Source organism: Pseudorca crassidens, chromosome 10 (genome assembly GCF_039906515.1).
Source record: "Pseudorca crassidens isolate mPseCra1 chromosome 10, mPseCra1.hap1, whole genome shotgun sequence".
Taxonomy (NCBI): Eukaryota; Metazoa; Chordata; class Mammalia; order Artiodactyla; family Delphinidae; genus Pseudorca; species Pseudorca crassidens.
Window position 1 is genome coordinate 83,016,064 of NC_090305.1, and position 12,282 is coordinate 83,028,345.

General features: G+C 40.9%; 1 protein-coding gene across 25 annotated transcripts in view; it reads right to left on the reverse strand.

Moving 5' to 3' along the window:
- MAGI1 (membrane associated guanylate kinase, WW and PDZ domain containing 1) overlaps positions 1–12,282 on the reverse strand; it is a 622,973-nt gene that overhangs the window by 134,882 nt on the left and 475,809 nt on the right. For 24 of the 25 annotated variants that reach the window (XM_067755101.1, XM_067755099.1, XM_067755095.1 and 21 more), the window contains exon 3: positions 4,974–5,093. The exons of the other annotated variant lie outside the window; for it this stretch is intronic. In XM_067755101.1, coding sequence (XP_067611202.1) covers positions 4,974–5,093 — 120 coding nt within the window. The remainder of the gene's footprint in view (positions 1–4,973; positions 5,094–12,282) is intronic. 25 annotated transcript variants of the gene reach the window in all.

Genomic DNA, 12,282 nt, shown 5'->3' on the forward strand with positions numbered 1-12,282 from the left:
CGCACAGGGAGATCAGCTCAGTGCTTTGTGACCATTTAGAGGGGTGGGATAGGGAGGGTGGGAGGGAGACGCAAGAGGGAGGGGATATGGGGATATATGTATACGTAGAGTTGATTCACTTTGTTATACAGCAGCAACCAGCACAACAATGTAAAGCAATTATAGTCCAATAAAGATGTTTAAAAAAAAAAAAAAAACCTGTCCTGGAAAATATAGCAGCCATCAGACACACAAGACTATTTAAGACTAAATTCGTTTACACTATTAAACTTAAAATCCAGTTTCTCAGTCACAAAAATCACACGCGGCCAGTGGCTGCCATGTTGGACAGCTCAGAATACTGAACATTTCCATTACTGAAGAAAGTCCTACTGGATGGCATTGGTTCTACAGGAATCAGGAAATGGTTCCCTGCTCGTCCATCTCCAGGACCAACGTTCCGACCCTCTCTTGGTTCACTGCTTTGCTCTCTCTGAATCCAGGCTTTGTGACTGGCGCTGACACACTGAACTCATGAGATCCTCTGACGAGCTTCAGGTCAAAGGCCACCTCCTCCAGGGGACCGCCTCTGATGCGAGATTCGATGTAGCACCCTTGCTAGATGCTTCTGGGGCACCCTTGTAGTTTCCTTCTCAGAACATTCATCACGTCTCTTGAAATTGTTTAAATTTAATTTGTCTCCCAAGACTGAGGGTCTATAGAGACCCTAGAGCCACAAAAACCTGGGTTTGATTCCCAGCTCTGTCTTGAGCTCACTCCATGAACTAAGCAAAGACAACAGGCATTTCTGGGCCTCATACTCTTCTTTTGCAAAATGGGGATAAACTGTACGCAGCTCACAGGATTACTGGGTAATTAAGTGAGTTGGTACACATAATGTGCACTGAAAAGCACCCAGCACATAGTGTACACTGGACAAACATTGGCAGAAGTAAATAACTATAGAGCATAAGCACCTTCAAAGGCAGAGCTGCTTTGGTCTTCTGCCCTAGACATCACACCCTGTGCCTGGGGACAATGTTGAAACGAACTGTGTGGGCACAGAAGGGCTGCCTTTAAAACTGCACTGTCAGGAACTTGCTCTATAGATCTACTCAAAACAGTATAGTGAGATATTTGTACAGGGATGTTCATGTCAGCACTGTTTACAAAACACCAAAAAAAGTAGGGAGAGAGGCATCCAAATGCCCATCTGCAGGGGACTAGTTAAATAAACTACATATATTCATACAATGGGATATGCTGCAGCATTTATAAAGAATGAGGTGGAACTGTGTACTTAACACACGTCCAAGTGTGTTAAGTACAATGGACAAGAATGCAGTGAAATAAACAAGTATACATGTTTATGCCGTATATTGTCTAAGTTTTCTGAATCTCTGCACTAGACCCTCTAACAGCGGTTTCCTATGAGGAGGAGGAGAATCAATTTAAACTTAAATATACTTAAGTTCTTTACTCTAGAAAGAATTCCATCATGTACATTCATGACTTTTCCTGAAAACTGTTGAAAAGTCTTGCTGTGAAGAGTGATTTGTGTTGTGGTCTCTTCCTCTTTGGAACCAGGACAGGCCAAGAGGAAAAAAAATGTCAGCAGGGGAAACAGACAGTGAGGACCTGGGAAGTAAATAAAGATATTTTACTGGTAAATCCACTGGTTTACTGACTAGGAGAAGGGGGAGGGAATCCATCCACCAGGGTGGCAATTTCAGACCGGTCATGTGTGTAAATAGAAGAGCTAACACGCTGATGGAGGGCTTACATGTGTCAGACGCTGTTCTCAGCCCTTTCCAATTATTGCCTCATTTTATCCTACCTAGGAGAAAGCACTATTATTATCCTCATTTTACCGAAGGGAAAATGAAGACATGGAGCATTAAGCAACTTGCTGGAGGGCACACAGCTCAACAACAGAGGGGCTGAGACTCAAACTCTGGCAGGGCCACAGCCCAGCCTGCATGCTTGTTACTGTCCAATAGACAGAGCCGCCATCGAGGGGCTAGTCCAGGGGGAGCAAAGACAGAGAAGATCTATCCTGCCCTATTCTTGTGACAGCATCCAGCATTACATAAAAATTCCATTTTGCTTTCAGCTTATGAGAGTCAACACAATATATTCCAGTTGCTTCCAAAAAATTAGGAGCTGTCTCATATGACAGGGAAATCATACAGCTAAAAGGTCAAATGTCTGAAGAACACAGTCAAATGGCTGAAAAATGGAGTGGATTCATATGTGGCAAAAGAGAATTTCAACTCCAAAATAACTGAGCGACATTCACAGAAAGACGGTTTTGTGGAAGGATGATAAGACATTTTCTGAAAACCTTTTTCCTGTTGCTACCCACCAGGAACTTGGGTGAAAGTACTAATGAGCTATTTTTACAACTCTTTAGTTACATCCAGGATCTTCTGAGGTTTTCAAAAAAGTGCATGGGATCTGAAAGTCCAACCACTGTGTTTGTTTCCTGGCAGCTGCATAACCTTGAGAAAGTTCCTAAATGCTACCTGGCCTCAGCATCCCCATGTAAAAAGTCAGGGATAATAGCTACCTCCGTCAAAGTGATCAAATTAATGGGAAAACAACGTGACTCCACCTATGTATCACTTGTAACATAACCACCTCAATAAAATGAGTTGATTTTCTTTTTTGTCCCAGACAAGCTGTTGTCTAACCACATACTTTTTTCTCTTTCAACCCAATACTCTTGGGCTTTTCACAACCACTCCCATGCTTAACCTCTCCAAAAAGGCAAACGGATATTTTTCATATTAGGGACACAAGCTCCCCTGATGGGCATAATAACTGATTTCAGACAGGACAATTCACTTCCTTAAACCAAAGAGGATCCACACTTGCTCTATTCTTAGCCACTTGAATTTTTAACTGGATTCACATTTACAAAACAACACACTGAAGAAGCTCTTGGTACATCCACTCAGGCCCCCATCCCTTCCTTCCCCTCACTCCTAGACCCTAACAAATCATTCTTGCCTCGGGCATTCTCAGATGCCCTCCCAGCCCACCAACCACCAGTCACATCCCAACACTTCAAGGAAACTACAACAATTGATAATCAGCAATACTCAAAGCAAATCTTCCTGCATTCACAATATAGGAATTTGATTAATAGCTAACCAATGTTAACTGTATATTCACAATTTGAAAATAAACAGTAGGTACAAAGCTAACGCTCTTCCCTGCACCCCTGCAAAAACTATCAAACCAGAATCAGCATCCCTAACATTTATGATCATTGCTTAACTACTAGCCACTGCCCGGAACAGGGGCGATTATCATATCAAAGTTATAATACCCCTAATGAAGCAATAGCCTATTTCGTATTCAACCTTTGTTTTTAAGTCTCATCTTGAAAATGCCACTGGCATCGTCCAGTAAGTCCAAACTTTGAGTTTAGAGAAAGTACACGATATAATAACTTGACCTACTTATTATTAATAGTATCATAGTATGCCCTTCTGTCTCAAATAATAACACTCAACAGAGCAATCAAGCTATAATATTGTTTTCAGAAAATATAAGTTTAATTTCCCCTCTACATTTGGCTTTGAGTTTACAATCTGATTTGTAGGATTTCATCCCACAGATTTATTTTCACTTGTGTGAAATGATTTATATCCATGTTATCCAACACAGTTGTATTCTGAAATATTAAAAATGTTTATCCAAAGGGACCACGTTAAATCAATTATGGTCCATCTATTTGAAGAGATTACACAGACACTTAAAAAAGAAAACAAGAAGTGCTCTATTACTGAACTGCGAAGACCTGTAAGACATACTGTTATATAAAAGAGCAAAGTGCCAAACAGCATGTAGTGTATACTACCTTCTGTATAAAACAGGGAAGAAATGGGAACACACGTATGAAACACATGAGTATGTGTACACTCGCACATGTCAGCATGTAGTGTATACTACCTTCTGTATAAAACAGGGAAGAAATGGGAACACACATATGAAACACATATGAGTATGTGTACACTCGCACATGTCAGCATGTAGTGTATACTACCTTCTGTATAAAACAGGGAAGAAATGGGAACACACATATGAAACACATATGAGTATGTGTGCACTCGTACATGTGTTTGTATTTACATTAAACAGTTTCAGAAGGGAAATCAGAAACGAGTAACAGCAGTTGTAGTATCTGGGGAAAGGAGAAATGGAAATGAGGCAGGTGGAAGACAGATCTAGGAAAGAGCTTACTTATCGAATACTTCTGAAATGTTCTGCTTTATGAACCATGTAAATGTATCATCTACTCAGAAACTACATTAAATAGCAATTGGTGGTAAAAAATGACATTCCAGTCCCTTGAGATTAAGACAGCACTACCAATAAGGTCATATTTTATGACTGACTATGATTCTTCTTCCTCTTCTTTCTTATACCATACATGCCCATATTAAACACACACACACACACACACACATGCACGCACATGTTTAAATCAATAAATCAGGGGCTCCCCTGGTGGCGCAGTGGTTGAGAGTCCGCCTGCCGATGCAGGGGACATGGGTTCGTGCCCCGGTCTGGGAGGATCCCACATGCTGTGGAGCGGCTGGGCCCACGAGCCATGGCCGCTGGGCCTGCGCATCCGGAGCCTGTGCTCCGCAGCGGGACGGGCCACAGCGGTGGGAGGCCCGCGTACCGCAAAAAAAAAATAAACAAATAAACAAATAAATTAATAAATAAAAATAAATTAAAGGAGAAAACTCCTCAAGTGAAAAAAAAAAAAAAAACAAAACCAAATTATTTTTATGGTGCTCCACAAAGCCTTACTCCATATTCCATATATTTTATTATTATTACTCCCCTTAAGGTGAACTGCAGCCTCCTACAGATGTTCAGACTTCACTAGTCCACAGAGTCTTTGCCTGGATGGCCCTGGATCCTCTGGAGGACCCAGCAGAGAGGTATCCTCACCGCTGCCATTTGGATCAGCTCACCTTCATAGGTGCCGACTTCTAGAAGAGTCCCGCTCTGCTCGAGGTCCAAGAACTCCTTCACAGTCAGAAAGTTATAGTCCACGCCAGGCACCTCTCCTTCTCTGGGAGACCGGGTTGTGCCTGCAGCAGACAAGACAAAGGCACGAGAAATCATCAGTCCACTGAAACAGGAAGCACCCCATCCAGGTGTAATTAAAATAACCTGTTCAGTAAGCTGGAGTACCTAAACTGACAGACCCGCCTACTGAGACAGGGACCTGGCAAAGACAACTTCTTTCTAGCAGAAAAGTATCCTCACTTCCATCCTCTGAAGCCTGGGCCCCTCAAATGCAAGAAAGAGAAAACCAAGCAGAGCTAGGCAACCCGGGGAGATTTTTATCACTTGAAACATGCACTGAATGAAAAGGGTGAACTGGATTTTATACAGATGACATTCACAGTCAGCAGCTTTTAGGGATCCAGTAAGTTCTAAAACAGATATCCACCTTGGGCTTCCCTGGTGGCGCAGTGGTTGAGAATCTGCCTGCTAATGCAGGGGACGCAGGTTCGAGCCCTGGTCTGGGAAGATCCCACGTGCCCCGGAGCAACTGGGCCCATGAGCCACAGCTACTGAGCCTGCGCGTCTGGAGCCTGTGCTCCGCAACAAGAGAGGCCGCGATAGTGAGAGGCCCGCGCACCGCGATGAAGAGTGGTCCCCGCTTGCCACAACTAGAGAAAGCCCTCGCACAGAAATGAAGACCCAACACAACCAAAATAAATAAGTAAATTAATAAATTCCTGCCCCCAACATCTTAAAAAAAAAAGATTAGCACGTTTAAAAAAAAAAAAAAAGATATCCACCTTAAGCTCAGAGCCTAAGGGGTTTATATTTTTATCATAGGCCTCAAAATTCTTGTGTTCCTCAACACATCTGGCAACTTCCAATGTAATAAGCCCTTTGAAGAAAATGACACCCACTGCATAAACACATCACTAGAGAAATTCAATTGCCCAAGATCTGTGGCTGGATACCTCCCAGGGATTAAAATGTTGCTGCTCTCCATGTAATTAATATGTTTGGCAAAAAGAGGCCACCCATAACTTCTGATGGGAGAAAAAGGACACTGCATTTGCTAGAAAATTGCCCCCCGAATTAATCTCGTCATTCTCTCAAAGACTAATAAATATAATGATTCTTCTTATGAAATAACACAGAGCCTCTAGAATATTTAAGTCACCCAGCTCAGGTGCTGGGCGGGACACCTATCAATTTAGCCCAACCTCCCCCCAAAGTGTGGAAGGAATATGGTTTACACACAAAACAAAGAAAGAAAATAAACCAAGAAGCAATTACATAGTGTATACTAGGAACCTGTGTTCAACGTTAGGAGAGACCAAAAAACAGCAAAACTCATGACTTCTGCTCCTACATTCAAGTTAGGGGATATGATCAACGTGGGTTCATTTTGCAAGGCACCATTACCTATGGCACTTTCAGGTCAATGTTTTTTTAATATAATAAGCAGGGATTTTTCCCTAGTCCTAATTCTCCCTAAAATAATGAAACAAGCAACTGTACGTTAGCTCCAGTGCTCATGGCAGAGCACAGTCTCTGATCATGTGAATTTCCATGCACTTACAGTGGATACCCAGAATTCTCTCAAATCAAAAAACTCAACAGTTGTTGCATATTTCATTCAGGCTAAACGCATTTTTAAACAAGCCCCGTTTTTCTATTATCTGAAATTTGAGTGTTATAAACAGCTGCAAACTGTCCATAGAACAATTATATTACAAACGTTAGCTTATGCCCAGCACGCTGGGACTTTCTGGTAAAGAAGCCTGCTTGTATAGTGTCCAGCAGTCTACTCTTGTAGTGTATCCTAATTTGTTCCCATTTCTGGCTCCCCTGACAGATGATGACAAGGCCATTGAAGTGCTTCACAATATTTATATCTATGGTATCAAGCACACGGTGGGTATTCCAGAAGCATAAACAGTACCATATACTGTTGTAGAGCAGGTATATAGAATGGGAATGATGAACTCATAGTCTGTCTGGCTCACCAGGTTGTGGTCTTGGGCATGTTCCTGAGCTTCTTCTATTTCTCAGTTTCCTCACCTGTGAAATAAGGGTAATAATACTACCTACACTATAGGTCTGTTGTGTGTATTGAGTGGGATAAGACTTTTAGAAGGCTAAGCTCAATAATTGCTGCCAGATATATACTTTATGTTACTATTAGAATGAAATGAGTTGGTAGACTATTAGAGTTCAAATTTCATATATACATATAATTATATATTAATACATTACATATATGATTACATGTTTCATTTTTTCAAGAATTATTCACTAAGGCCCCAATACCTGCTGGGCAGCAGTTCAGGCACTGGAGAAGAAGCCAAAGCCCCTACCCTAACGGAATTTACATTTTATTATGAAAGACAGATTATAAATATGTATATGGATATACCATATAATTTCAAGTATCTGAAAATCTCTTAGAGGGAGGAAGCAAGGTGAGGAGTAGGAAAGCTACTTTAGACAGGTAATCAGGAAAAGCCTGGCTAAGGAGGTGCCATGGAAACCGAGAGCAGCACACAGGTGATGGGAAAAGCGTCCCAGCCTGGGCAAAGGCCAAAGGCTCAGAAGTAGGAATAGATTTAGCATGCTGGGGGAAGGGCAAAAAGTCCAGAGTTAACCGTAGCAGAGCAATGGAAAAGAGGTTAGAAATGAAAGCAAGTGGCCAGATGAGGCAGGCCACAGCAAACATTTCATATTTTATTCTAAGGATGATGGGAAGCCACTAGAGGGTTTTGAGCAGGATAGTACCATGATTTATTTTTAAAAGATCACTGAGCTAAGGGCAGGAAACAGGCAGAGTAGGAGGGTGAGGTGGGCAAAAATAGGAGCAAGAAGACAAGTTAGTTGGTTACTACAGTGTCCAGGTGAGAAAAAAAAATCAGGGCACAGACAAGAACAGTAGACAAAGGTGACAAGAAGCAGTGAGATTTCTATTATGAACTGTAAACATTTTAAACAGCTATAAGACATAGCCTGCAGGACAGATGTATTAAAAGTACATCAACTCATCAGGCCATGCTAGGTCTGTATTTTAAAGACGGAACTTGCTGATGGAGTAGATGGAGTGTACAAGAAAAACAAAAGAATAAGGACTGCCGTCTTATTCTCTGACCTGGGCAAATGGGTTCTGCCATTTACAGAGATCAAGAAGATGGGGGAAATGGTTTTTAGGGGAAAAAATTTAAGAGTTCACTTCTGAACACGTAAAAAGTATGAAATGCCTATCAGACACCTGGATGTAGAGAGCCGTGAACAGGTGACTATGTAAATCTGAAGATCAGAGTGGTGGTTGGGCCCTGAACTTGGGAGTCATCAGTAAACCACTGGCATTTGAAGGCAAGACACAGAAAGAGATAATCGAGGGGGAGAGAGAGTATAGCAAAAGCAGCCAAGAAGTTTGACTTAAACACAAAAACCTTATAGTTTTTAGAAACTGAGAAGAAGAGGAAGATCCTCAGAGGAGACTAAGACAATAGTCAGCAAGGCGGGAGCAGAGGAGGAGGGTGTGATGTCTCAGAGCCAAGTGCAAAAGCTGTTCAGCCGGCTACTCGGAAAACACAAACAGTCTACATCATATTGGGAAATTCCAGCGCAGGGCAAGAACAGAATCTCTTTGAAACTTGCTGTGAAAGAATTTGTCCTAAATATGTTTTATATGGCAACTCTCATATTTGGCCTCCATACCAAAATTCTATTAACTTAATCCACCCCCCCAAAATGAGGATAAATAAGACCAAACAAAAGATTTGTTGGGTTTTTAAAGTCTTCTACACCACACAGTATTGGGGTTTTTTTTCCTCCTATAACCATCTTTAATCTTTGTCATTTCTTCCCACGTTTTCTGAACCAATTTCTCAGTGTAACTGTAAAGACAACAATAACCTCTGGGTCTTAATTTCCTGAAAGGATTGAAAACAATCAAGAACTTGAAAAATGGAACATTTTAAAGGAAAACTGAAAACGAGCAGACGTCATTTTCCCCTGGAAATAAATATGCTTAGAAGGACCTTTGAGCAGCAGGGGAAGGGAGTGGGGGCAGGTATATCTCCACCCACAAAACCTTCAGGGTTTATTACCCAGACAAAACCTTTCCACTCTGCAGGCCATGAGGAGGTTTACACCCAGTTATCCTCTGAGCAACCTGCCCTGGGTCTGGGCCCACATGACCAGGATCCATTCAGTGACGCTAGGGAGAAAGGGCCTGGGAGGGGACCCCGCCCCCTCTTTTCTTCCAGCAGAATGACAAGCTGCCTGCTGGACACACGCCTGGCAGATGGCATTTCAAAGGTTTTTCAGGAGCCATCTGGGGTGGGTACAATGATTACAAACCACGCTTCTAACAAAGCCAGAAGGGTTACTTCCTGGCAGAAGAGAAGTAAAACAAATTCTATCATGTTTTTCGGGGACAGCATATTAAAAAAAAAAAAAAAAAATCACCAGGCCGACAAACAGAGGCTGCTATAGCCTACCAACACTGCTTTTTGCCGGGCTAGCTAGAAATCAGGCCAACAATATCTTGCACTTTTTATGTTTGAACAAACAAACACAGTGCCCAGTTCCTCGCCTTCCAAAAGCGGGGAAAAAAAGAAAGAAAGAAAGAAAAAGAGAGAGAGAGAGAGAGAAATTATCAAACACCAGGAAAAAAATAATCGCCTCCATTTACTGGATGCTTATGTCTTAGGCAAGGTGTGAAGCGCTTAATCAACACTGCCGTATCCAATCTTCCTAGGAAACACAGGATTGTTATTATACTCATTTTTTGATGAGGAAGCTGATACCCAGAGAAGTAAAGTAACTTTCCCAAGGTCACATAACAAGTGAGCTGGGCAGTATGATTTGAAAGTAGGCAATGTGACTTTACTATCCCTCATTGGAAACCACTGTTGGCCAACAGAACTTGCTGCCATAATGGAAATGATCCACAGATGTCAGTCTAACATGGCAGCCACTAGCCACATCTGGTTATTATTATTTTGATTATATACATTTCAGGTGTACAACGTTATAGTTCAATATCTGTACACATGTGGTTATTGATACGTGCCTAACATGACAGAGGAAATGAACTGAAATTTTATCTAATTTTAATTACTTTAGATTTAAATAGCCACATGTGGCTAGTGGCAACTGGACTGGCCAGTGCAATTCTAAACTAGGAGGGCATTTCCAGTACAATGTTCACTAGCATGCCCCCAAAGCACTTCCAGCTCTCAAAATAAAAACAAGAAACATATCAAACTGCAGAATCTTGTACTCATACAGGAAACCCATCCTTTTAAAAACTCTTATATGCTTTGAAAAATGATCTACTCAAACTGTATGTTTTGTACTAAAAATTCCGTTTGGTTCCTGTTGGCTATGGTCTCTTAGAAAAAAAAAATTCTCCTTAGATAAATTGTGGCATCATCGTTTATAGCCAAAACAAAAACCAAAAACCAGACCAAAACCAATACAGTCCCCCAAAATAAACAAACAAATAAAACTGAGTGCCTATGAATATGGGAATGACTGAATGAAATATGGTAGAGTCATCCTTAGGAAATATATATACATACATATTTTTGCTATATAAAGAATACTTGTTAGATGTACATGCAGTTACCAGAAAGAATATCTACAATGTACAGTGGAGTGATATAAAGTGCAAAAAAAAAAAACCCAAAAAACACTGCAATTTACTGAAAAAGAGGAAAGAAAACCCTATGGGTGTTGCATGTTTTATGAGTTAAAAAATAGTTAAACGGAGGGAACAAACGCTTAACAGTGGCAACCTCAGGAGGGTGGGTTCAGAAATGGGAAGAGAAAAAAAGACTGTTTCTTTAAATCTCTCTGAATTGTACCACTGCTCACGTAGTTGTTTTGGCACTTTATAAATCAAATAAAATAATTATTTAAGCAATCTTTACCTGATCCTTGGGCTTCCTACTCAAACAACTTCAATATTAGCTTAGTCCTTGCAAAAACGCGCCAAAGAATAGAGCCTCCAAGTGAATCAAACACACAATATTTCCCAAGGTTTCCCACCTCATAGAAAGCCAGCATCAATGTCTCCAACACTTGCCTTTAGCTATGAATAGGATAAATAAAGTTGAGAAGGTGGCACTATTTTTCTGCCTGATTTTGGTTTTTAAACCTCAAACTGTTCATCACTTAAACAGAGTCCTTTTGAAGTGTTAAAATTTAACAAGATTTGCACCAGAGCAGTGAATACTATCAGGCTTTTCTGCCACCAGATCACAACTTAACAAGCTAATTTGAGCTATTCCCTGCTGACTGTCTCAGTATGAGTTAGCAATGCCCCCAAACGTCTGCCCTGAAAGCTTGAGTGGCTGCTTGCTTCTTGGGCACATTCTATGGTTCATAAACTTTCAGTGTACCTGGCATGAGTGATCCTTGCTGAGGAAATCAGAAAACGACCTTCCTTGTCACCAAACTCCACAAACTATGGCTACAGAAATGAAACCAGATTCGGAGCTCATTTGCTCTCTCTTCTTATTCTAGAAATTCTCTTGAAATATCCAGTTAAGGCAGCAAATAAATCCTAGAAATGAGACACTAACGTGCTATTTCCTACTGCTATGTGTTCCCAATACCATCAGGTTTCTAGGCAAGGCATCACTCAGCACCTATCCAACTTGCTTCAAGGCCAGGTTGCTAATACAGTGATTATTACTCTACTAAGATTAAACTGTTAATACTCAAGGATATCACCTGATGTTCAATTCATCTGGGTCTTGCTTATCCAAATCTAACAATAAGACTTCCAAAAATTATAGTCATCCCAACCGCTTCCATGTTAAAGAAAGTGCATGATTTTCTATAATAAAACAAGTATTTACATTGCTTGAAACTGGTTAAATATCCTGGATAGCCTCATACTATTCATTCTTTAGTTGATGAAGATGAAGCAGAGAAGAACATGTTGTTTCCCCAAATTCACTCAGTTACCTACCACTCACACAATTTTTGCCCTATCTCAGTACCAGCAGTACTACTGACTCAGTATTTTCACTTCAAGTCAAAGCTGTTTAAAAAACTTAAATATATTCATGTAAAAAGGAAATGCTTAACTGCTACATACCTATTACAATGGATTAAAAAAAAATCTTACGATACCAGATGCTGGCAAAAACATGGAGCAACTGGAACTCTCAAACGTTGTTGCCAAGGATGCAAAATGGTACAGCTACTGGGAAAAGACTCTGGCAGTTTGCTAAAAAGTTAAACATAAATTTACCATAT